Here is a 22516-nt window from a genome sequence, read left to right on the forward strand (position 1 = left end):
TTTCTGTAATATTCTTCCCTTTGGCATTATGTCTTGAGTTTTTTCCCTACATGCTCATATTTTCATTTTAATGGCAGTATAAGATTCCCCAATTTTGAAATTTTTAAATTATATTTTATTTTGCCAATAGTATGATTAATCATCTTTGTACATCAAAGATCGTATCTCCTCTGAAATATTTTTTTGAAATAGCATTGAGAGGGTGAGGTTACCGATTTAGATGACAGGCAACCACGAAAATGACCTGCTGCTGGGAATCCTAATTGGTGGACAGCCCTAGCTGCTCCCTGACCATCCAGGCAGCCTGGTAGGACAGTCAGCTCCAATGGGTGACTTGGGAGTCTAGGAAACGCATCGACCCGGCTGAACCCTTCTTAGAACTTGCTATCGTCTATGCACTTTCTAACCCTACTTCCTTCCTTCCCTCCTTCTCTCCGAAATCTCATGCACCTCTAAACCTGTTTTGGCATCTGTTTCCCAAGATCCCAAACTATCGCAGATGGGATTGAAAACCAACTTAGAGCTTTTAGTAAGGAGTCAGTTTGCTGTCCAGAAAAATCCCACCAATAATGTTTCTTCAAAGCCGAGTCACCAAAAGACATAGATTCTTCATACATTTTTCTACTTTACTAATTTAATAGGCCCAAAATTGTACCTCATTATTATTTTAATTTGTATTCCTTTAAAAAAAAAAAAGCAAGACCTAATATTTTCTGTATGTTTATATATTTATGAATTTTCTCATGTGGGAAATTTTTCGTGGTCTTTGTGCCTCCGTGAGGATTTTTGTTTTGGCATACACTTAGTAAGTGTCCCGTGACATTCCTATGGGGTTAAAATTCTTTGTTCTTTTTTATCTTCTCAGAATTGATTTTAGTGTCATTGCTATTTTTTCTTTCACGTTTTGGTATGACATCTGGGATAAAATTAATTCTATATCACACTTTACTATTACGTTCACTTTCTCCTAGTTTTCTGTTAGTTGATTTTTGTTACCCTCTAGGCTATAGCAGATATTTTTTGATGCTATGAATGAATTTAAATTATCTTCACAATTCCATTATGCAAAACAGACGTCAACAAACTTGGCCTATGGGCTAAATCTGTTTTTGTAGTCTCCTGGTTTTGTACATTCTGAGAGATAAGAGTGTTTTTTACTTTTTTTTTTTTTTGACAGAAAGGGAGTAAGAGCGGGGAGAAGAGGGGAAGACAGAGAGGGAGAGAGAATCCTAAGCGGGCTCCGCACTCAGTGCAGAGTTCTATGGGGCTCTGTCTCATGACCTTGAGATCATGACCTGAACCAAAATCAAGACTGGACGTTTAACAGACTGAGCCACCCAGGCACCCCCCTTTTATTTTTCATTTTTAAATAGTTGGGGGAGGATTAAAAGAAGGAGGATATTTCACAACATGCAAATGCTCTGTGAAATTCAAATTCCAAGGTTGGTAAACAAAGTTTTGTTGGAATACAGCCACATTTATGTATTTATTCCTGCATTGCCTATCACTGCTTTTGCATTATGATGGCAGACCTGAGCAGACAGAGGCCATTTGGCCGGCAAAGCCTCATACACTTGTCATCTGGACCGTCACAGAAAATGTTTGTTGACCCCAATACAGATAACACTAATTTAAAGTGTTTCATCCCCAAAGGCTTGTTTAAACTCTGAATGCTTTTTTACATTCGTCTGTATAAGGGAATACTTGCGTGCTTAAGGGTTCCGAGCTGTTCTTGAGGATCTTGATGGCAGTGGTCGATACAGGAATGTACACCTGTGATCAAGTTGTATAGAACTAAATACACACACACACACGAGCACAAATACAATGGGGGAGATCTGAACCAGATGGCTGGAAGGAATCCGTATCGATATCCCGGTGGTGATACTCTACTATAATCGGAGAATGTCACCACTGGGGAAAACCGTGGGAAGTATATTAGCTGTTTCTCTTTATTATTTCTTACAACATCATGTAAAGCTACAAATATCTCAAAAATTTTTAATTAAAAAAAAAGGCAGGGGCGCCTGGGTGGCTCAGTGGTTAAGCCGCTGCCTTCGGCTCAGGTCATGATCTCAGGGTCCTGGGATCGAGTCCCGCATCGGGCTCTCTGCTCAGCGGGGAGCCTGCTTCCTCCTCTCTCTCTCTCTGCCTGCCTCTCTGCCTACTTGTGATTTCTCTCTGTCAAATAAATAAATAAAATCTTTAAAAAAAAAAAAAAAAAAAAAAAAAAAAAAAAAGGCATTCTAGGAACACATTCTGATCCAACATGAAATATTCTCAATAGATTAGTGCCACATTTGGCCAGGGAGGGGAGACAAGAGTATTTAATACAGGTATTTTCTATTCCCATATTAGATATTCTCTAGAATTTACATTCTCTCACATTGTTTACAATTTTACTGTGGTGCCACCACTAAACTGTTTTGACTTAGTGCTGTTTTATAATAGATTTTATTATCTGATTAAACTAGATCTTCCTTATGTTCTTGATCACTTCCAGCATGGTAACTTTTGATAATCTCTCCAATTTATTTTTCTAAGAGGAAGGTAAATGTGTTTTTATCAACTTCTGATGAAAATGTCCTGAAATTTTAATTGTGCTTTCAGAGTTTGTAAAATAATTTGAGAATAATTGACATTTACAAATGATGTTCCTATTTATAAATCTATCTTTCTAATTATTCAAGTTCTGTTTTGTGTTCTCCCTTAAAAGTTTGAGGTATTTTTAACATAGATTCTGCACATTACTAGACTGATTTTTTATTTATATTGTATTTTAGCTCCCTCCTTCCCCAATTTTATTGTTTGGACAGCAATTTCTGATATGCTGGAATACATATGGGATTTTGGGGGGGGATATATTTATCCTGTGTTTGAGCTCACTGAACTATTTTTATTAGACCATGTCTTATTTGAAAAACAACAAATTCTAACACAATATTTTAAAATAGGAAATTGAACCCTTATGTTGTTCCTGTTTTTAATAAAAACTCAGACATGACTTCTCAATTAGCAAAATGTTGGTTTAAATAAAACCTTTCAAGAAATTATTCAAACTATTCATTCTCCTTAAAAAATGATGTTGATATTTATTAAATACTTTTTCAAGATTGATTAAAGCATGATTTTTAATTTAACCTATTATAGGTATGTGTTAATTGATAGTTTTTAGGCTATTGGTCCATCCTTACATTCTGATGATAAATCATAATTGGTGTTACAGTGTTATTTTATTATTTTAAAAATTATTATTCTAAAAATTTAAACTTCATATTTATAAATGAAATTTGTTAGTTTTTTTATGATTTTAATTCCTGTGTAGTTAATATACAGTTTCGGGTGTACAATCGTGTGAGTGATTCAGCAGTCCCATATATTATTACTCAGTGCTCATCAAGAGAAGTACTCTTTTTTAAAAATTTAATTTAATTTAATTTTTTTTCATTGTTCCAAAGTTCACTGTGCACCACACCCAGTGCTCCAGGCAATACGTGCCCTCCTTAATCCCCACCGCCAGGCTCGCCCATCCCCCCACATCCCTCTCCAAATCCTCGACCCCTGTTTTACCCAGCCCCCCACTCACCTCCCCTCTGGGAACTATCTTTAACCAGACTCTGTAGTTAAGAGTCTGTTTTCTCATTTGTCTCTTTTGATTTCCCTTTGTATGTTTGTTTTGTTTCTTAAATTCCAGAGATGAGTGAAATCATATGGCATCTGTCTGTTTCTGACTGGCTTATTTTGCTTAGCATTATACTCCCTAGATCAATTTATGTGGTTGCAAATGTCAAGATTTCATTCTTTCTACGGCTGAATAATATTCCATTGTATATATACACCATTTCTTCTTTATGCATTCATTTATCAATGGATACTTGGGCTGTTTCCATAATTTGACTATTGTAAATAATATTGTTATAAACATAGGAGTACACATATTCCTTTGAATTAGTGTTTTCATATTCTTTGGGTAAATACCCAGTAGCCCAATTGCTGGTCTGTAGGGTAGTTCTACTGTTAACTTTCCGAAGGACTCCATACTGTTTTCCACAGTGGATGCCCCAGCTCGCACTCCCACCAACAGTGTGAAAGGTTCCTTTTTCTCCACATCCTTGCCAAAATCGGTTGCTTCTTGTTGGTTTCAGCCATTCTGAGAGGTGGGAGGTGATACCTCACTATAGTTTTCATTTGTATTTCCCTGATGATGAGTGACGTTGAGCATCTTCTCATGTGTCTGTTGGCCATCTGGATGTCTTCTTTGGAGAAATGTCTATTCTTCTTTTCCACCCATTTTTTAATTCACTTTGAGGGGGATGTTAAGTTTCAGAAATTCTTTATATATTTTGGATACTAACCCTTTATTGGACATGTCATTTGCAAATATCTTCTCCCATTCCCTTGGTTGTCTTCTAGTTTTGTTGGTTGTTTCCTTTGCTGTGCAGTACTTTATTTTGATGAAGTCTCAGTCGTTTAATTTTGCTTTTGTTTCCCTTGCCTCAGGAGACATATCTAGAAAGACGTTATTATGGCGAAAGTCAGAAATTATGGTCTGTGTTCTCGTCTAGAATTTTTGTGGTTTCAGGTCTCACATTTAGATTTTTAATCCATCTTGAGTTTATTATTTTGTATGGTGTAAGAAAGTGGTCCGGGTTCATTCCTTTCTATATTGCTATCCAGCCTTCTCCCGACAGCATTTGTTGAAGAAATTGTCTTTTTCCCATTGCATATTCTTGCCTCCTTTGTTAAAAATTAATTGACATGTAATTGTAGGTTTATTTCTGGGTTTTCTATTCTGTTCTATTGATCCATGTTGTCTCTTTTTGTGCCAGTACCATAATGTTTTGATTACCACAGCTTTACAGTCCAGAATTGCGATACTTCCAGTTTTGTTTTTCTTTTTCAAGACCATTGGCTATTTGGGGTCTTGTGATTTTATACAAATGTTAGCATCCTTTGTTCCACTTCTGTGAAAAATGCTGTTTTTGCATCTATGTTCATCAGAGTTGTTCGTCTGTAGTTCTCTTTTTTGTGGTATTTTTATCTGGCTTTACATCGGGTAATGTTAGTCTCATAAAATGAATTCGGAAATTTTCCTTCCTCTTCTACTTTTTTAAAAGTTTGAGAATAGGCATGAACTATTCTTTAAATGTTTGGTAGAATTCACCTGTGAGGCCACCTGGTCCTGGCCTCTGGTTTGTTGGGAATTTTTTAATTGCTGATTCATTTTCATTGCTGCTTATCAGTCTGTTCAAGTTTTCTATTTCTTTCTGTTTCTGTTTTGGCTTTTGTGTTTCTAGGAATTTATCCATTTCTTCCAGGTTGTCCAACTTGGAATATAATTTTTTATAATATTCTATTATAATTATTTCTATCTCTATGCTGTTCATTGTTATTTCTCCTCTCTCATTATTTTATTTTATTTATTTGAGTACTTTCCCTTTTTTTCTTGAGATGTCTAGCAAGAGGTTTATCAATTTTACTGATTTTCCCAAGAACTTAGCTTCATTGATCTGTTCTATTGTGTTTTTAATTTCTATTTCATTTATTTCTGCTCTGATTTTTATTGTTTTCTTCCTTCTGCTGGTTTTAGGTTTTGTCTATTGTTTTTTTCCTAGCTCCTTGAGGTGTAGGTTAGAATGAGATTTTTCTCACTTCTTGAGGTAGGCTTGTTTTGTTATATACGTCCCTTTTGCTACATCCAATGATTTGAACCATTGTGTTTTCATTTTGATTTCTCTGCATGTAATTTTTTAATCTCTTTTTTGAGTTCCTGGTTGACCCATTCATTGTTCAGTAGCATGTTATTTAACCTCCATGTTTTGGTGCTCTTTCCAGATATTTTCTGGTGGTTGATTTCTAATTTCATGTGTGATGGTCAGAGAAAATGCATGGTGTGACTTTGATCTTTTTGAATTTGCTCAGACTTGTTTCATGGCCTATTATGTGATCTATTCTGAAGAATGTTCCATGTGCCCTTAAAAAGAATGTGTTTTCTGGGGTGCCGGGGTGCCTCAGTTGGTTAAGCAACCAACTCCTGATTTTAGTTCAGGTCATGATCTCAGAGTCATGAGACTGAGCCCCAACTCAGGCTCTGCACTGAGCATAGAGCCAGCTTGGGATTCTCTCTCTCCCTCTCCCCTCCCCCCTGCCACTTGCACCCACTCTGTTTCTCTCTCTCTTTAAAAAATAAAAACAAAAAACAATGTGTATTCTGCTATTTTAGGATGGAGTGTTATGAATATATCTGTGAATTTTATTTCATCCCTTGTGCCATTCAAAACCGCTGTTTCCTTGTTGATTTTCTGTCTGGATTATCTATCCACTGACGTAAGTGAGGTGTTAAAGTCCCCCACTATTATTGTATTACTATCTATTCGTTCCTTTATGTTTGCTATGGACTGTTTCATGTATTTGGGTGCTCCAATGCTGGGTGTATAAATATATACAATTGTTATATCTTCTTGTTCAATGGTCCATGTTATTATTAGATAGTGTCTTTCTTGGTCTCCTGTTACAGTTTTGCAGTTTTGTCATAAATTCTATTTTCTCCAAAGAGAAAAGCCATTAGTATGGCTATCCTGGCTTTCTTTTGTCATCTATCTGCATGACAAATGTTTCTCCATCCCCTTGCTTTCAATCTGCACATGTCTTTAGGTGTGAAATGAGTCTTGTAGGCAGCATATAGATGGGTCTTGTTTTAAATTCAGTCTGTCACCCTATATCTTTTGTTTGGGGCATTTAGTCCATTTACATTCCAAGTAACGGGTATGCATTTATTGCCATTCTATTACTCGGCTTGTGGTTGTTTTATAGCCCCTCTTGGATCCTTTCTTCTCTTGCTCTGCTCTCCCAGTTTGCTGGCTTTCTTGGATTCTTACTCTTTACTTTTTGCGTATCTAGTACTGGGTTTTGATTTGTGGTTACCATTAGATTTGTATATTACATTTCTGCGCACACCTTACACTTGAGCCCATTCTTAACTCCTCTCCCCTCCGCATGCTTGGTTTATGATGTAATACTTTACCTCCTTTTACTTTGTGGGTCCCTTGACTGATTTTTATGGGTAGACTTATTTTTATTGCTTTTGTCCTTCCTACTTTTCTTACTCATACTTATGGTCTTCCCTTTATAATCATACAGTCTCCTTTAACATTTCCTGTAAGGCTGGCTTACTGGTCATGAACTTCTTTAGTTTTTGTTTGTCTGGGAAATTCTTTATTGCTCCTTCTCTTCTGAATTATAGCTTCGCTGGAGAGACTATTCTTGGTCACAGATTTTTTTCCCCCTTTCAGCACTTTGAATATATCATGCTACTCTTTTCTGGCCTTCAAAGTTTCTGCTAAAAATCTGCTGGATAACGTATGGGGTTTCACTCGTATATAACTGTCATGTTTTCTCTTGCTTTTAAAATTCTCTCTTTATCACTATGTGTTGCCATTTTAATTATTGTGTGTCTTGTGCGGACCTCCTTGGGTTGATTTTGTTGGGGAATCTCTGTGCCTCTTGGATATGGATCTTTGTTTTCTTCCCTGGATTAGGGAACTTATCAGCTACTATTTCTTCAAGTAAATCTTCTACTCCCTTTTCTCTCTCCTCTTCTTTTGGGGTCCCTCTAAGCAGAATGTTATTATGCTTCCTCTTTTTTCTTTTTAAAATATTTATTAAATTTTCCAGCAAGAATCACTATATTTATTATTCCCCTTTCCTCATTTTATACTTATTCATTGTTTATGCCCTTTATTTCTTTGATTATATTTTTAGTAGCTTTAAAATCTGGTTACATGTTTAGTTTGTCATTTTTCTCTCTTTTTATTTTTTTTAAAGGTTTTACTTTTTTGAGAGAGAGAAAAAGTGGGTGAGAGGGAAGGAGAGAGAATCTGAAGCAGACTCTGCACTGAGAACCAAGCCCAACCCAGCGCTCAGTCCCACAGCCACAAGACCATGACCTGAGCCAAAACCAAAAGTGGGATGCTTAACCAACTGAGCTACCCAGATGCCCCTTATTTTAAATGAGAAAAATTCTAATGGTGTTCAAGTACTTTTAAGTACTTTGAATTTTCTCATTTTTAAAATGGATTTCTCATTGTGATTTGAGAATAAAACATGTATTTACAAATATGATAAATATTTGTCAGCACACCATGATTATTGAGGATGATCCTTGTTATCTCATTTAATATAATTTATCTATATCTCCTTATTAATTCTAGTAAAGATCTCCTCTTTTGCAGAATTTTTAATTTTTACCTACCACAGGCTGATAATTGAATGCTTAATATTCTATGACTGTGTTTGCTTTTCCTTGTATTTTTAATAATTTTAATAATTTCTATTTCCTCTTGCATCTTAAATAATTCAATACCTTGTACTTTTAATAGTTATTTTTAATAATTTAACTTTTTCTGTTATTAACTCTTCCTTTTATTATTTCAAATGACCATATATTTATCTCTCAATATTCTTTTATTTGAACTAAACATTTTATCATATCAAATTGTCCCTCCTGATTTCTTTGTGATCTGTTTAATATCATTTCCCCATGCTTTTATTAGGAGGCATCTACTTTGTTTTATTCAATTGTGATTCCTAACATTATACTTGCAAACATAGGTGTGGCCCTTTGCTTACTGACCATACAGTGATTGAGTGAGGAATGTTTATTCTTCTTCCCCCAGTGCTGTTCTCTATCACCTGGTTGTGCACTCTGGAATATAAAAAAAGCATCTACACTGAAATTCTTAATTCTAAGATGTCACTTACTGTAAAACACATTAGTAATTTAATAACTATTCTTTTGAAAGCTAATTTCACGTGTATCAAAAAAAAATGTATCCTTGATGGCAGTTGTCCATGTTGACCCATAGATTTCCATGTGTCTTTTTTCTTTAGCATCATCAACGTCTCACACTCAACCTTCCTCACATTTAAAATTTGAAGATCTGTTGCCCATTAGCAGTTATGCACAGGCTTAGAGGATCATGCTACTTTTCTTATCTTTAGTCATGATTTGGAACATTTTAGCATTTTTAGGACTAGCAGTATGATTTCAAAGTACATTGAAAGAAACTATTTACTATTTCATCAAAATCTTAATTTTGCACTTTCCTAAGTCAAGGTATTTATCCCTAAAAGTTAAATATCTTCCCCTGAAAATTCTACTGGAAGCTGTTCAGAGTCTAATAATTCATTCAAGCTTTGAATAAGTCAAATTAATCTTCCCAATATTTGAAAATTATCTATCATAGTCTAAGAAATTCCATTTCAAACGGTGGGATTAGACACTTTGATTTTCCCGTCCAGTAGAGAAAAAGATATTCTGACTCCAACATAAAATTTCCTACCTTACCATCTACATCACCATCTTTTCAAAAAAATATATATATATATTTTCACTTCAAAAAAAAAAAATCAGGAAGGACTGTTATCCACCTCCCACATATCTAAGGGATAACAACTGTGTCATAACTTGTCTTTCCAACTGCTGACAGCAGGTTTCTTCTGCCAAGAATTAGAGGCTGCATCCCAATCATTTCAGAAACATTAAAATGTAAGAAGCGGAGTATCACAGCTTAGAGAAAATGTGGCAGTAATATATTTCAGCTAACGCTCAGCATGGCTTTGCGGGTTTGCCTGGAATTGTGACCACTCTTTACATTATTGTGTCTATGGAGAAATATCTTCTGGTTTCGAAATAACTGATTACAGATGATTTTTAAAAAGAAACTCATTCCTCTACATTTAAAGCACCATTGTCATTTTTATGAGAATATGTAAAACCCACATGTTATATAAAGCCAAGAGCTGGGCCTCATTTTCTAGTACATTCTCCCTCACACCAGAGAAAGCCACTAAACTTAGATCACGTTTGTTCTCTCCTCTTTTTAATAACTACACCTCTTTGTTACCAGCTATGTCGATCCCCTTCTGCAGTTCGAAACCCAACTGAAGATAATAAAGTCCTCCTTTGAAATGGTATTTTCTATACCGAGTCTTGAGGAAGTGAAGGAGATGGGAGACCAGGAAGATGACAAAGAGGACCTGGAGGTGAGCGTTTGCGTCCCTTAACTGTTGGGACCCATCGTCCCGCGGCCCAGGGTCCCGCAGCGCGCCCCCGCAGGTCGCTGTCCTTGTGATGTCCTTCACCTTTTATCCCTACCGTAGATTAACCGCAGTGTCTTCCAGCTTTCATCCGTGCCCCCCGGACTCCTTGGCAATTCTACGACTCACGGGATTTGATGGGTTGTACAGGAGTTACAGGAACGGATGAATGAAGACATCTGGGGTTAATTATTTTAGCAAGGACAAGAGTTTATGGACAAATGATCCAAGAAGGAAAGTAAGAGCAGGGCGAGGCCGAGGGAGGACCAGCCCTGCAGTGCGGGGAGCCGCACCTCTGGTCTCGGTTTCCCCAGCACAGCCGCAGGGCGCAGCCGCCCTGGAAGGTGGAGGGTGATGCATGGCCCGTGGTCCTGGGAGCTCTCGTCCCTCTGGCTGGCTCTCTCCTCTCTTACCTTCAGTTTATGGGGAGAACGCAGGACCCCGGGGCATAAAGCCATAGACACTGAACACAGTTATGTCTAATTTTACCTGGCCAGCTGCTTGTGTCACTTTTTTTGTTTTTCAGAATCTGTATCAAAACACTTTAAACTTATTTGAGGACACTCTTCTGATCTTAGTGTCTAAAGATCTCTACAAACTGCAAATCTTAAAGGTAAAATAAAGGGAAAATGAGCAATTTTGTTTCCTTTTCTTAAATCTAAAGAGGTCATTATATTCACTTAGTATTTCCCTTTTCCTATACTCATGTCTCCTTCAAGTATTTGGTGGCTGATTTTTTTTTTTCTTTTCCTCCCAAGCTGTCTAATGATCCCCCAAATGAAATCACTTCCTTTTATTTCAATTGAAGAGACATAATTTTAAGAATTCAATTTTGGGAAGATGGCAGCAACAAAACAGTTAAGAAGCCCCATGTTCTGTGGCAATGTAAGAGTGATACAGTGTGGTTTAGCAGAAAAGAGAGGGCGATCGGCTTAGACGACCTGCGGGTCCATGCAGCCATGCCGGGATGGTCTCCGTAGGCTTGCTTCCTCCCCAGCACCGCTGGAGCTGAAGCATCCTGGCTTCATGGACACCGTGGTGTCGGAGCAAAGCCCAACAACTGTCCGAATCCCCACTTACATTTGGACATCAGGGTGTCTTAAATGTCCCGGGCAGAGACAGGAGGCTGCTCAGGATGTCTTACCATCCTCAACGGCTTCTGATATGATGGCATCGGGGGCACCTGTCAGGAAACAGTGGGAAACCAGGTTGACTTATTCTACTAGGAGCATTACGGGTTTAGGCAAATCATAAAATACATTCAAGTAAAGAAGCAGAATTGGTATCTGGGAAGACAAGAAGGAATGCAAGGGAAAATGAAACACACGGAGTGAATTTGTGCCTAATTTGAGTCGAACATTTTTTGTGAATTTTTAAAAATTTAACCTCACAACTCTTTAAAGTCTTTATTATTATCCCATTATTACAACCACCTCCCCACACAGGCTCTTTCAACCGATAAACTACTGTTATGAGCATTTACTCTACATCGGGTTGACTAAGCTGAATATTTCACGTGTAGGTTATCTCATTTAACCCTTAAAATAACCCTCCGAGGAAGCTACTGTGATTTTCCCCCAGTTTGCTGATAAGGAAATGGAAGCAATAATATGTGCCATGCTAATGAATGGGGGGCTCTCTAACTTGGAAACCTGTTCCCTGACTGTGTTGTTCTCATACTTCCATGTCTAGAAACTCACTTGATTCTCAAAAAGAGCAAAAAGCCCGCTCTTGGGAAAGGCACAGTCTGACCCCCCTGAGATTTAGACACTCTTCTGCCCTAGGAAATGGACTTGAGAACAGTTTTCTACAATGGGAGCGAGTGAAAGGAGTAGATTTAGCACAAATACTGTGGATTCGAACAGAGTGCCTTGAGACATCTGTTAGCGGGGGCGCTGGGTAGCTCAGTGGGTTAAGCCTCTGCCTTCGGCTCAGGTCAGGATCTCAGGGTCCCAGCATCGGGCTCTCTGCTCAGCTGGGAGCCTGCTTCCCACCACCTCCCCACCCCCGCCTGCCTCTCTGCCTACTTGTGATCTCTGTCAAATAAATAAATAAAAATCTTAAAAAAAAAAAAAAAGAAAAAGAAAGAAAGAAATCCATTAGTGGTGGTTGGAATGTGAGGCATATGCTGTTTCCTCGCTTACCAAGCTTGTAAATATGTCACTGCTTCTGAAGGCTTAGAACAGAGTTACAGCAAGATGGAGTCGAATCAAAATTAGCAAGAACTTTCTAACCGAGCTGTCTCCAGGAATATTCTCTGCAACTATGAGCCAGAAAATATCTGAGTGTTGAGTCTGCAGAGGAAATTCTGGAGTGAGATGACATTTCAGGATCAGATGACATTTCAATTCTTTTTAAAAACTGAAAATCAGATCCTGTGATGAGAGAGACAGAGAGAGCGGATATGTACTTTGAAAGAAAAACAAGAGAAGCTGCTAACAATCCCATGATAGTCTCTTGTTAAACTTTTCATGATAACTGACAAAGTGACTTACAATGCACATCATGAGTAAATATTCATTGCATAAAATTAAGTAACATATAATTCAAGTGTGGTTATGACAGTAGATGAACTAGTATACTCCTAGCTTGTCATCTTTTTGAGATAAATGTAGGTTAGATAGGAAATAATCAGGGTCTGCGGGGGCCCTTGACTTGGTGAAGTTGGAGGCTAATGGAGGGAGCTTGTAGACATGGAAACCCCGGGCTCTAGGATGATGACTGTGTTTTCCACAGGACATGGTTGTGTGGATGAACGAAGATAGCTCCTACCTACAGGAGAGGGTTATGGTGATCATCAGCAGGGTGCTAAGCTTTGCGTCCCGGAGAGTCAGGGGATACGTAAGTCACCCAGCGCCATCACACCACATGCTTCCAAGGCTCATTGCCCTAACCCCGCTCTCCGAGCCTTGGACCTTGAAAACTAAGCACCTGCTTGGTAGGACCGTGCCGGCAGGGTGGGACAGGCAGAGTAGAGTCCATATACTCCACGGTTTAGGTCCATCAGAGCAGAGTCTCTCAACCAGTTGCTAAGACCCTTTATGCTTCCTGCCCACAGCACGAGTGTGTCAAACTTCCACGGACTCCCGCATTCTCTGTGGCTCGCGACCAGTGTCACGTGCACCCCTAGAAATCCTTCCATCCCTCTTTCCTCCTTATTTCTCCTTTTCCTAAAGTATTTTTAAACCATTATGCATTTATTTGAAATTTATACAAGTCATTCCTGAATCGTGTCCCTGTGTGGCACGCTAGCGATGGGGCAGAAGTCCTTCCTCTCCTCCCCCGCGTGCTGCCGTGACGGGGCCCTGCTGATAGCCTCCGTGCACACACCCGTACACGCGTGCACGCTCTGAGATACACGGATTGTTACTTAGTGCTTCTTGATTAAAACCACATTATATTTATACCTGGTTCTGCAATTCGATTTTTTGCTGAACAGTACGTTCCTCAGGGATCTTCCTGGGAATATGTGTGGAGTTACCTCATTCTTTCAGCCGAAGCATATACCCATAGTTCTAGTACATTGTAATCTACTTATAGATGGACATTCAGGTATATTTAGGGTTTTTTTTTTTGGTTTTTTTTTTTTTAGTTCGACACTATACAAATGGTCACCTTTGTTCCAGTACATACGTACTTAGAAATACTTAGAAAGATGATAGATGACAGAGTAGGAGTAGGTTCTCATTTCAGCACTACAGAATTACCTCGTTCGTACTCCTGCGGATGTTACACGGTTTCCCTACACTTCCACCACACGGGCAAGTCACTGCACTTTCTAATTGTTGCCTTTCAAATGCAGAACAAATGGGCATCTCATAACTGCCGGTATTTGCTGAAGTTTTCTATATTTTTAATAACATCATTGCCTTCCTTCTAAGAGACCTTACTATCTATAAACATTTCTCTCTCTTACGGATACTGTGTCCCCAACCTATGTTTTGCAACTCACCCTTAACTGTGATTTTTTTATTAATTATTTTTATTAACATATAATGTATTATTTGCCCCAGGGATACAGGTCTGCGAATCGTCAGGCTTACACACGTCACAGCACTCACCATAGCTCGTCCTCAACTGTGACTTTTAAACGTGCACTTCTAACTGCTCCTCTGATTGTCTGAAATATTTTAGGCGTTCAGATTAAAGGGGATCAGAAACATGCATTTATGATACCATCTTCGTGTAGCCATCTTCTACTACTTATACAAATAGTTTCCAGACATATTGAGACAAAAAGCCTACATAACCCTTAGAACGTACCTGAATTCTCACTATTTTGTTTAACATCAGCTTTGGGATGTTACACAATTTTCTTACATGAGGAAACGTAATCCGTGATGTTCTTTGCATCATGTTGATTATTTCAAAAGAGGGATGGAGTGCTTTGTTTCAGTCTTTGGGCTCTCCGGGTCTCTAAAGTGGCTGGCTGTCCCTTCAAATGTTCGAAAGGCGAATCACACCGAGTTTCTCAGCAAGGCTTGACGTGGAGTTAGTTCCCGTCCCGGGCCTGCTTGTCTGCGCAGGCCCCGACTGTCCCAGGCGCTCAGCGAGAATCGGATGGCGACTGTCTGCGCAGGCCCCGACTGTCCCAGGCGCTCAGCGAGAATCGGATGGCGACTGTCTGCGCAGGCCCCGACTGTCCCAGGCGCTCAGCGAGAATCGACTGATGGCGACTGTCTGCGCAGGCCCCGACTGTCCCAGGTCGCTCAGCGAGAATCGGATGGCGACTGTCTACGCAGGCCCCGACTGTCCCAGGCGCTCAGCGAGAATCGGATGGCGACTGTCTGCGCAGGCCCCGACTGTCCCAGGCGCTCAGCGAGAATCGGATGGCGACTGTCTGCGCAGGCCCCGACTGTCCCAGGCGCTCAGCGAGAATCGGATGGCGACTGTCTGCGCAGGCCCCGACTGTCCCAGGCCCGACTGTCCTGTCTACGCAGGCCCCGCTCCCAGGCGCTCAGCGAGAATCGGATGGCGACTGTCTGCGCAGGCCCCGACTGTCCCAGGCGCTCAGCGAGAATCGGATGACGACTGTCTGCGCAAAACCTACTCACATGCTTCTGTCTGCTTCCGCATGTTGATTCAGTATACATATATTCATTCATTCATTCCTTCGTTCGTTCTAGTGAGTTCCACTGAGGTGACGGAAGACATTTTGGAGTTTGGTCATCTTCCATCTCCTCTTCTCAACTCTGATTATGTCCATCAAGTGCATTCCCCCTACACACAGCCCAGATAATATGCAGATAAATATGCAATTCCACTTCTGGGGCAGAAGGCTCTCCCGAGTGGACGGTTCCTACCTGGAACAGATTCTTCCAGAAGCCACGTAGGGGGACTTTCCACTTTGCTCTGCAGTGTGCCGGAGCGCCAGCAGGTGGAGGCACACCAGCGCCCTTGGGACGGGGAGGCTCCGCTCGCCTCAGCCGGGTCATCAACAGAGCCATGAAGCCTAACTTTCTCTTTACGGCAATGTCCTCTAAAGATGGTTAAGTCCATGAAATGAACGGAGGAGAGAGGACAAGTACACGAACCCAAACAGCTGGACGTATTCCTAAATTAACAGCTGAGCTTCCCACAGGCCCCCTCTGTGGACCTCCAGGTCTGATGTATTGAGTGCACATCAGTGGAGACTTGTTCCCTTCTCTGATGATGGGGAACGATCCATTCTGTTCTCAGGTGCATTCAGTGGGAAGACTTTTTTCCCCCGTAAGCTACCCTAGCCAATGTCTTCTAGAGTCTCAGAGGCCCTCATCCTATTGAACAAGCCTGACTGCCGTTTGTAGTCAGGATTTTGATTTTGGTTTTGATTTTCTATCAAAAATACTTTTTAACAGAGTAATTCTCCTTATATGACCTCTGTGCTGTCCTGTTCGTCCCTCCCATTAAACTATTCAGTTTTCAAACAGACAAGGAAATGTGAGCTAAACATGTCATCGTGTATCACGGACAGAAAGATTTTCCCCGGGTTTGTTCCTTTGGCACATCAGCATTTGAAAGACGAGTGGGATTTCCGGAGGGGGACAGCAGTGGAGTGGGAGGACCCTAGGCTCACTTTCTCTCAGGGATATAAGTAGATAATTTTCAAATTATCCTAAACACCCCAGAAATCGACCTGAAGCCCGGCAAAACAAACTCCACAATAAAGGTAGAGCTGAGTCCAAGCCAAAGCTGGGAGGAAGCGTGAACACACAGCTTGGGAGAGACGCAAGTCCTGAATGCGGTGGGGAGGGAGCCGCAGGTGAGGGCAAGGGCACGAGGCAGACGAGCGCACAGGGTCGGTGATTTCCCCAGAGCAACTGGCTTGGAAAGCAAGAACTTTCTTTTTTGTCATAAATTGTTCCCCCAGTAACTACTACAAGATAGCATTTGTTGTCTGCAGTTTATAGATGAGAAAATTGAGGCTCAGGAACAGGTTTGAATATAGGTTTTGGTACATTCTGAAGTTCATCCTCTTGTCTTAGTCTGATACATGTATATTAGAGAATCAGATGCAGACATTCCATGTTAACTATGCACAGCAAATGCATTTTTCCCCTCCTCTGTTTTTCCACCAGGCAAGTGTTGATGCCCCGTGTTTGGGTGTCCTGGCAGCAGAACTGTCTCTTCTGTGTTGCCACAGTGATCCCTTAATCACACAGCAGGCAGCCTCAGGACTGTGCCACCTCCTCTGCATTGCAAAGTGTCAGAATGGTAAGAATGGTTCACACCGTCCCTTCTAGTGGATACTAAGGATTTGTCCCTAATGTTTCCACTTAAGGGTCCCAAGAAGGCTCTGTAGATTTCTAAATCCTTCCCAAGATCTGTAGTCCTACTTTTCAAAACATATTTTATAATCTATCTTTAGAATTAGCAAAATATGCTAGTAATATTTGGCTCTTCAAGGTCTATAAAGTACTATATACTTTGATTAGTGTTGTGTGTTAATGGTGGGGACAGGAATGCTGTGGGGAGGAAGGGAAGAAGAAAGATTACCAATAGGACTTTTAAAAAAGAGGCATACTTTTCCCCTCTAATGGGGCATCAGATAGAATATTCAGGTTCTCGCTTCGGTGGTTGGGAAAAATTAGCCCAAAACTAAAGTAAATGTTGCTGTGGGCAGCCTAACAAAACAGCAAGTCCCCAAAGTACCAAACTATTTCCAAATAACTTAAACAGAGAAAAGATTTATCCTCCCATAATACATGACTATTAAATATATAAATGTATATAATTGTTCTTAAGGCATTGAACATCAGATAACACAGGAGATGATTGCTGAGAGATGGGAACAAATGAATTAATGAGGTAGGGATTACAATCGCCCGAGCTTACCGCCTCAAGGGGGTTTTTAGGCTCTAACCCAGTTGTCTCACCAAGTTGAAGAGACAGAATTAGAATCAAGACAGCTAGAGGGGCACCTGCGTGGCTCAGTGGGTTGAGCCTCTGTCTTCGGCTCAGGTCAAAATCTCAGGCTTCTGGGATCGAGCCCCGCATCGGGCTCTCTGCTCAGCGGGGAGCCTGCTTTCTCCTCTCTCTGCCTGCCTCTCTGCCTACTTGTGATCTCTGTCTGTCAAATACATAAATAAAATCTTTAAAAAAAAAAAAAGAATCAAGACAGCTAGAGTTTGCAGGTCTGAGTACCTGTTTATAGGTCTGGGACCTGAGTAGCAGGAGGAGGGCACAGAGAGAGAACTCCAGACACCTGCCAGGGTCCACTTTAACCATTCAGGCGTGGAGTGATCAGAACTCGTGAGGAGTCTACCTGAGACTGGGGGAGAAAAAGATTAGAGGAAAAAGTCCAGTGAACTCCCAGAGGCTGGGAATCATGCCTATGACTGTAAGCCAGAATTTAAAACTTCATAATTTATAAGTAAAAAATGCACTCAAAGCATTTGGTTTCATTAGAAGAAAAAAATTATCTCTAGACTAAATTGTTTTCATGCCACTGAACAAAGCCCTTAAAAACAAGATCTAAAAAGATCAAATGATCTCCAAATACTTTAAATGTTTATCAGAATGAAGCTCAAGACTCCCCCCAAGAATACAAAGATTCCAGCACTCACCAAGTTTACACTCACGGTGTCTGACATCCAGTAGAAATTGCTAGGTATGCAAAGAAGCAGACTCAAACCTATAATGCAGAGAAAAATTCATCAAAACTGACCCAGATGATAGAATTAGTAGACAGGGACATTAAAACAATTATTGTAATATATTCCATTTATTGAGGGAGTCAGAGAAAAAAATGAGCGTGTGAAGTAGGGATACAGGAGAATTTCTAAAAGACTTCAACTAAGCCTCTGGAGATGAAAACTGCAGTGTCTGAGAGGAAGGACACTCCAGCAGAGATCAACAATACAATTTTTAAAGAGAGCCAGAGGAAAAAAGATTTCATTCAGAGGAGCAAAGGTAAAGATGACAGCAGATTTCTCATCCAAAACAACAAAAGCCATAGGCAATTGTGCAGCCTCCCAATGTACTGAAAGAAAAAAAAAAAGTTAATCTGGAATTCGTCAGTCAACAAAAATTCTTTTAAAAACAAAAGTGAGGGATGCCTGGGTAGCTCAGTTGGTTAAGCGACTGTCTTCGGCTCAGGTCATGATCCCAGGGTCCTGGGATCGAGTCCCACATCGGGCTCCTTGCTCAGCAGGGAGCCTGTTTCACCCTCTGCCTCTGCCTGCCTCTCTGTCTACCTGTGCTCACCCTCTCTGACAAATAAATAAATGAAATCTTTAAAAAAAATTAAAAAATAAAAACAAAAGTGAAATAAAGACATGTTTAGATATTCAAGAGCTGTTAGAATTCATCACCAGCAGATCTGCACTATAAGAAATACTACAGGAAATCCTTCTGGAAAAAAAAATCCAGGTAAAAATCTGGATGTACATAAAGGATTTACGAATAATGGGGTACAACTATGTAGGTAAATACAGAAATTCTCTTCTCATTATTTAAATCTTTTAAAATAATGATCACCTGTTGAAGGCAAAAAATAATCACCATGTCAAAGCTAAATATATAACAATAGCTTAGAGGACTGAGAGAGGAAATACAACCACAGTTCCAGGTTCTTGCACAGAGTCATGAAATATCCCTTAAAGGTCAATTGTGAAAAGCTAAAGATGTATAATATAAACCTTAAAGCAGCCTCTTAGATAGATAATGTAGCAAAGAGTTACATATAATAAACCAAAATGGAGATGTAATGTTCTAAGTACTTTAAAAGAAGACAAAAAGGGGGCACCTGGGTGGCTTCATGGGTTGAGTGACCAACTCTTGATTTCAGCTCAGGTCATGATCTCAGGGTCATGAGATCGAGCCCCATGTTGGGCTCCATGCTGAGCGCTACATCTGCTTACGATTCTCTCCCTCTCCCTCTGCCGCTCCCCCAAACTACACTCCCAGCTTTTTATCTCTCTTTCTCAGAAGAAGAAGAAAAGGGAGAAGAGGAAGAAGAGGGAGAAGAAAGAGAAGGAGACGAAGGAGGAAGAGGGGGAGGAGAAGGGGGAGGGGGAGGGGGAGGGGGAGGGGGAGGAGGGGGAGGAGGGGGAGGGGAAGGGGAAGGAGGGGGAGGAGGAGGGGGAGGAGGGGGAGGGGAAGGGGAAGAAGAGAAAGACAAGACAAGACAAAGAAGAAAAAAATAGAAGGACAGGAAAAATAGGAAACAAATAGTGAAGACTTAAAGCCGTCTAGAGTAACTGTAAATATTCTGAATACCTCCAATGAAAAGGCAGAGATTATCAGACTGGACAAAAACAAGGCTCAGCTCTATGCTGCCTATGAGACATCCACTTTAAATGCAGAGCCACAAAGACAATAAAGGTTAAAAGTTGGAAAATGATATAACATAGTAACGTTAGTCAAGAGGAAACTAGAGTGGCTAAGTCAATATCAAAAAACATATATAAAAATATACACATGCTATATATATTTCAGGGCAAAGAATGCATCCAGGGAAAAAGAGGGTAATTTCATAATGATAAAGGTTTCAATTAATTAATAAGACATAACAATCCTAAATACATATGTCCTTATAAAAATTAAAAATCAAAATACATTAAACAAAGATAGAACTGGAGTGGATCTAGGATTACAATCAGAGAATTCAGTATCCCGCTTTCAATAATTCATGATGACACAGAAAAGTGTTAAGGATATAGTCTTGAACCAACTTGACCTAACTGACATTTATAGCACACTCCACAGATAGTGGAAAAATGAACATTCTCAAGGAAAAACAAAATTTGCCAGAATAGACCATATTCAAGCCATAAATCAAGTCTTAAGAAAGCAAAATGTCCTTAATTCATACAAAATATATTCTCTGACCGAAATGGAATTAAATTAGAAATAAGAAACAGAAAGAGATCTGGAAAATTCAAAATATTTGGAAACCAGGTCATCCACTTCTAAATAACCCATTAGTTAGATAAAGAAATAAAAATGGAAATTGGAAGTATTTTGAGCAAAAATATAATACCCATAAAGAAAACTCCAAATTGAAATGATCTAGCAAACAGTTAAAGGAAGAAACTGTACCAATCCTATTCAAACTCTGACCGAAATGTGAGAAGGACTGAATTCGTGCCAGCTCGTTCAGTGAGGACAGCAAAATTCTGATACCAAAAGCACATAAAGACATTATAAGAAAAACAAAAACAAAACAAAACTACAGACCAGTGTTCCTTCAGAAAACAGGAGCAGAAATTTATAAATAGATGCACATATGTATGCTCAAATGCTTTTTGAAGCAAGTTGAAAGGCAGTTAAGTGAAGAAAGAGAAAACATCAGTAAATAGGGTTGAAAAAATTGGTTAAATACATGCAAAAGAAAAGAAATTTGATATGTATCTTTTACATAATGCAAAAGTTGATTCAAAATGGACCCATAAGATGAAATGTAAAATCTAAAACTGTGAAACTAAAAGAAGTTCACGTACCTTGAATTAGGCAAAGATTTTCTTTTTCTTTTTTTTTTTTTTTTTTTTTTTTTTTTTTTTTTAGATAGGGGCGGAGGAGAGCGCAGTGGGGAGGGTGAGAAGGAGAGGGAAAGAGGGAATCCTCACCCATCTCAGGGCTCGATCTCACGACTCTGAGGTCATGACCTGAGCCAAAATCAAGAGCCAAATGCTTAACTGACTGAGCCACCGAGGTGCCCCAAGGACTTCTTAAATACAACACCAAAAGCATGACCTATAAATTTGAAAAATGAAAAATTAATCCGTTCTAATCTTCGAAAGACACTGTTAAGAGATAAGCCGTACACTGGGAGAAGATATTTGCAAGTTACATATCTGAGAAAATGCACACTCAAACGCAGTAAGAAAACAGAAACAAATTATAGTAAATTTGAATTTGAATTATTTGAATCATTTCACCAAAGAACCACAGATGGCAAGGGCACACACCGAAAGATGTTCAACATTTGGTCATAAAAGACATGTAACTTAAAAACTGCAATGAAATCCCACTCCATACCCATTAGGATGTCTCAGATTGACACGCTGACCGTCCCATATGTTATTAAAGATGTGAAGCCACCAAAACACTCACACTTTGCTACAGGGAGTGTGAAATGGTACAACAATTTTGGAAAATAATTTGGCAGTATCCTAAAAAGATAACACACACATACCAAACGATCCAGTCATCCCATCACTTAGGCCTTACCAAAGCAGAGTGAAAGCAGGTATCCACACCAAGACTTGTGCACAAATGTTGACAGCACCTTCATCTGGAAAAGCCAAAAGCTGGAAACAACCCAGATGTCTACCAGTCGGCAAACGGATTAGCAGACACGGGGTGGTACTCGCCAGTAAAACAGGAAAGAAGTCTTGATCCAGACAACTTGGATGAATCACAAAATACTCTTGCTGAGTGAAAAATGCCAGATCGTGGAAGAGTACATGCTCTGTGAATCCATTTTTATAAAATTAGAAGACAGAAAACATGAACTGGACAGCCGCTAACAGAAAGCAGATCTGTGGTTGCCTTTGGATCGTGGTGGACACAGGCAGCAGGTGTGCTGGAGGGAATGAATATGGTTGTGGGCTTTTAAAAAAATTTTTGTATTTATTTTTTACTGTAGTAATATTTTCACTGGTATATACATATATTAAAAACTTAAAATTGTACATTTTAAGTAAACTGTAGGTCAGTGAAATCTCTACAGAGCTGTCAGCAAACCAGTGAAATCACGGAAACTCCCCTTCTCCAGGACCGAAAGCATCGGCACCTGATGTCGTCACAGAGAGCTTCTGGCTCTGCCGCGCGGCCACTTTCTAGGCTCCTTGAAAAACACCTCCAAGTCCGCTCTCACACCAATACACACTCCAACTTAGCCACAGCTTCTCCAGTGCACTGGGTGATGCATTTGATGGCCTACATGTATTCAATATGTGCGCAACCGCTTAAAATCGTCTGTGTCCTGCATGTG

At 39.8% G+C, this 22516-nt stretch overlaps 1 protein-coding gene and 1 long non-coding RNA gene across 4 annotated transcripts in view; one reads left to right on the plus strand and one right to left on the minus strand.

Moving 5' to 3' along the window:
• The window catches only part of MROH9 (maestro heat like repeat family member 9), an 85327-nt gene that overhangs the window by 23602 nt on the left and 39209 nt on the right, over positions 1-22516 (plus strand). For both annotated transcript variants that reach the window (XM_004756683.3, XM_004756684.3), the window contains exons 5-8: positions 9909-10044; positions 10625-10711; positions 12835-12939; positions 16656-16791. In XM_004756683.3, the coding sequence (XP_004756740.1) occupies positions 9909-10044; positions 10625-10711; positions 12835-12939; positions 16656-16791 (464 nt within the window). The remainder of the gene's footprint in view (positions 1-9908; positions 10045-10624; positions 10712-12834; positions 12940-16655; positions 16792-22516) is intronic.
• LOC123393239 lies at positions 1301-22123 on the minus strand. Of its 2 annotated transcripts, XR_006607964.1 has the most exons (4): positions 21751-22123; positions 18144-18211; positions 11179-11281; positions 1301-1773 (listed from the first exon to the last, which is right to left on the minus strand). It is a non-coding gene; the product is annotated as an uncharacterized LOC123393239 (long non-coding RNA). The 2 variants fall into 2 exon arrangements; XR_006607963.1 differs by lacking the exon at positions 1301-1773 and having other exon boundaries at positions 10701-11281.

This window comes from Mustela putorius, unplaced genomic scaffold (genome assembly GCF_011764305.1).
Source record: "Mustela putorius furo isolate JIRA1106 unplaced genomic scaffold, ASM1176430v1.1 tig00000785_pilon_pilon_pilon, whole genome shotgun sequence".
Taxonomy (NCBI): domain Eukaryota; kingdom Metazoa; phylum Chordata; class Mammalia; order Carnivora; family Mustelidae; genus Mustela; species Mustela putorius.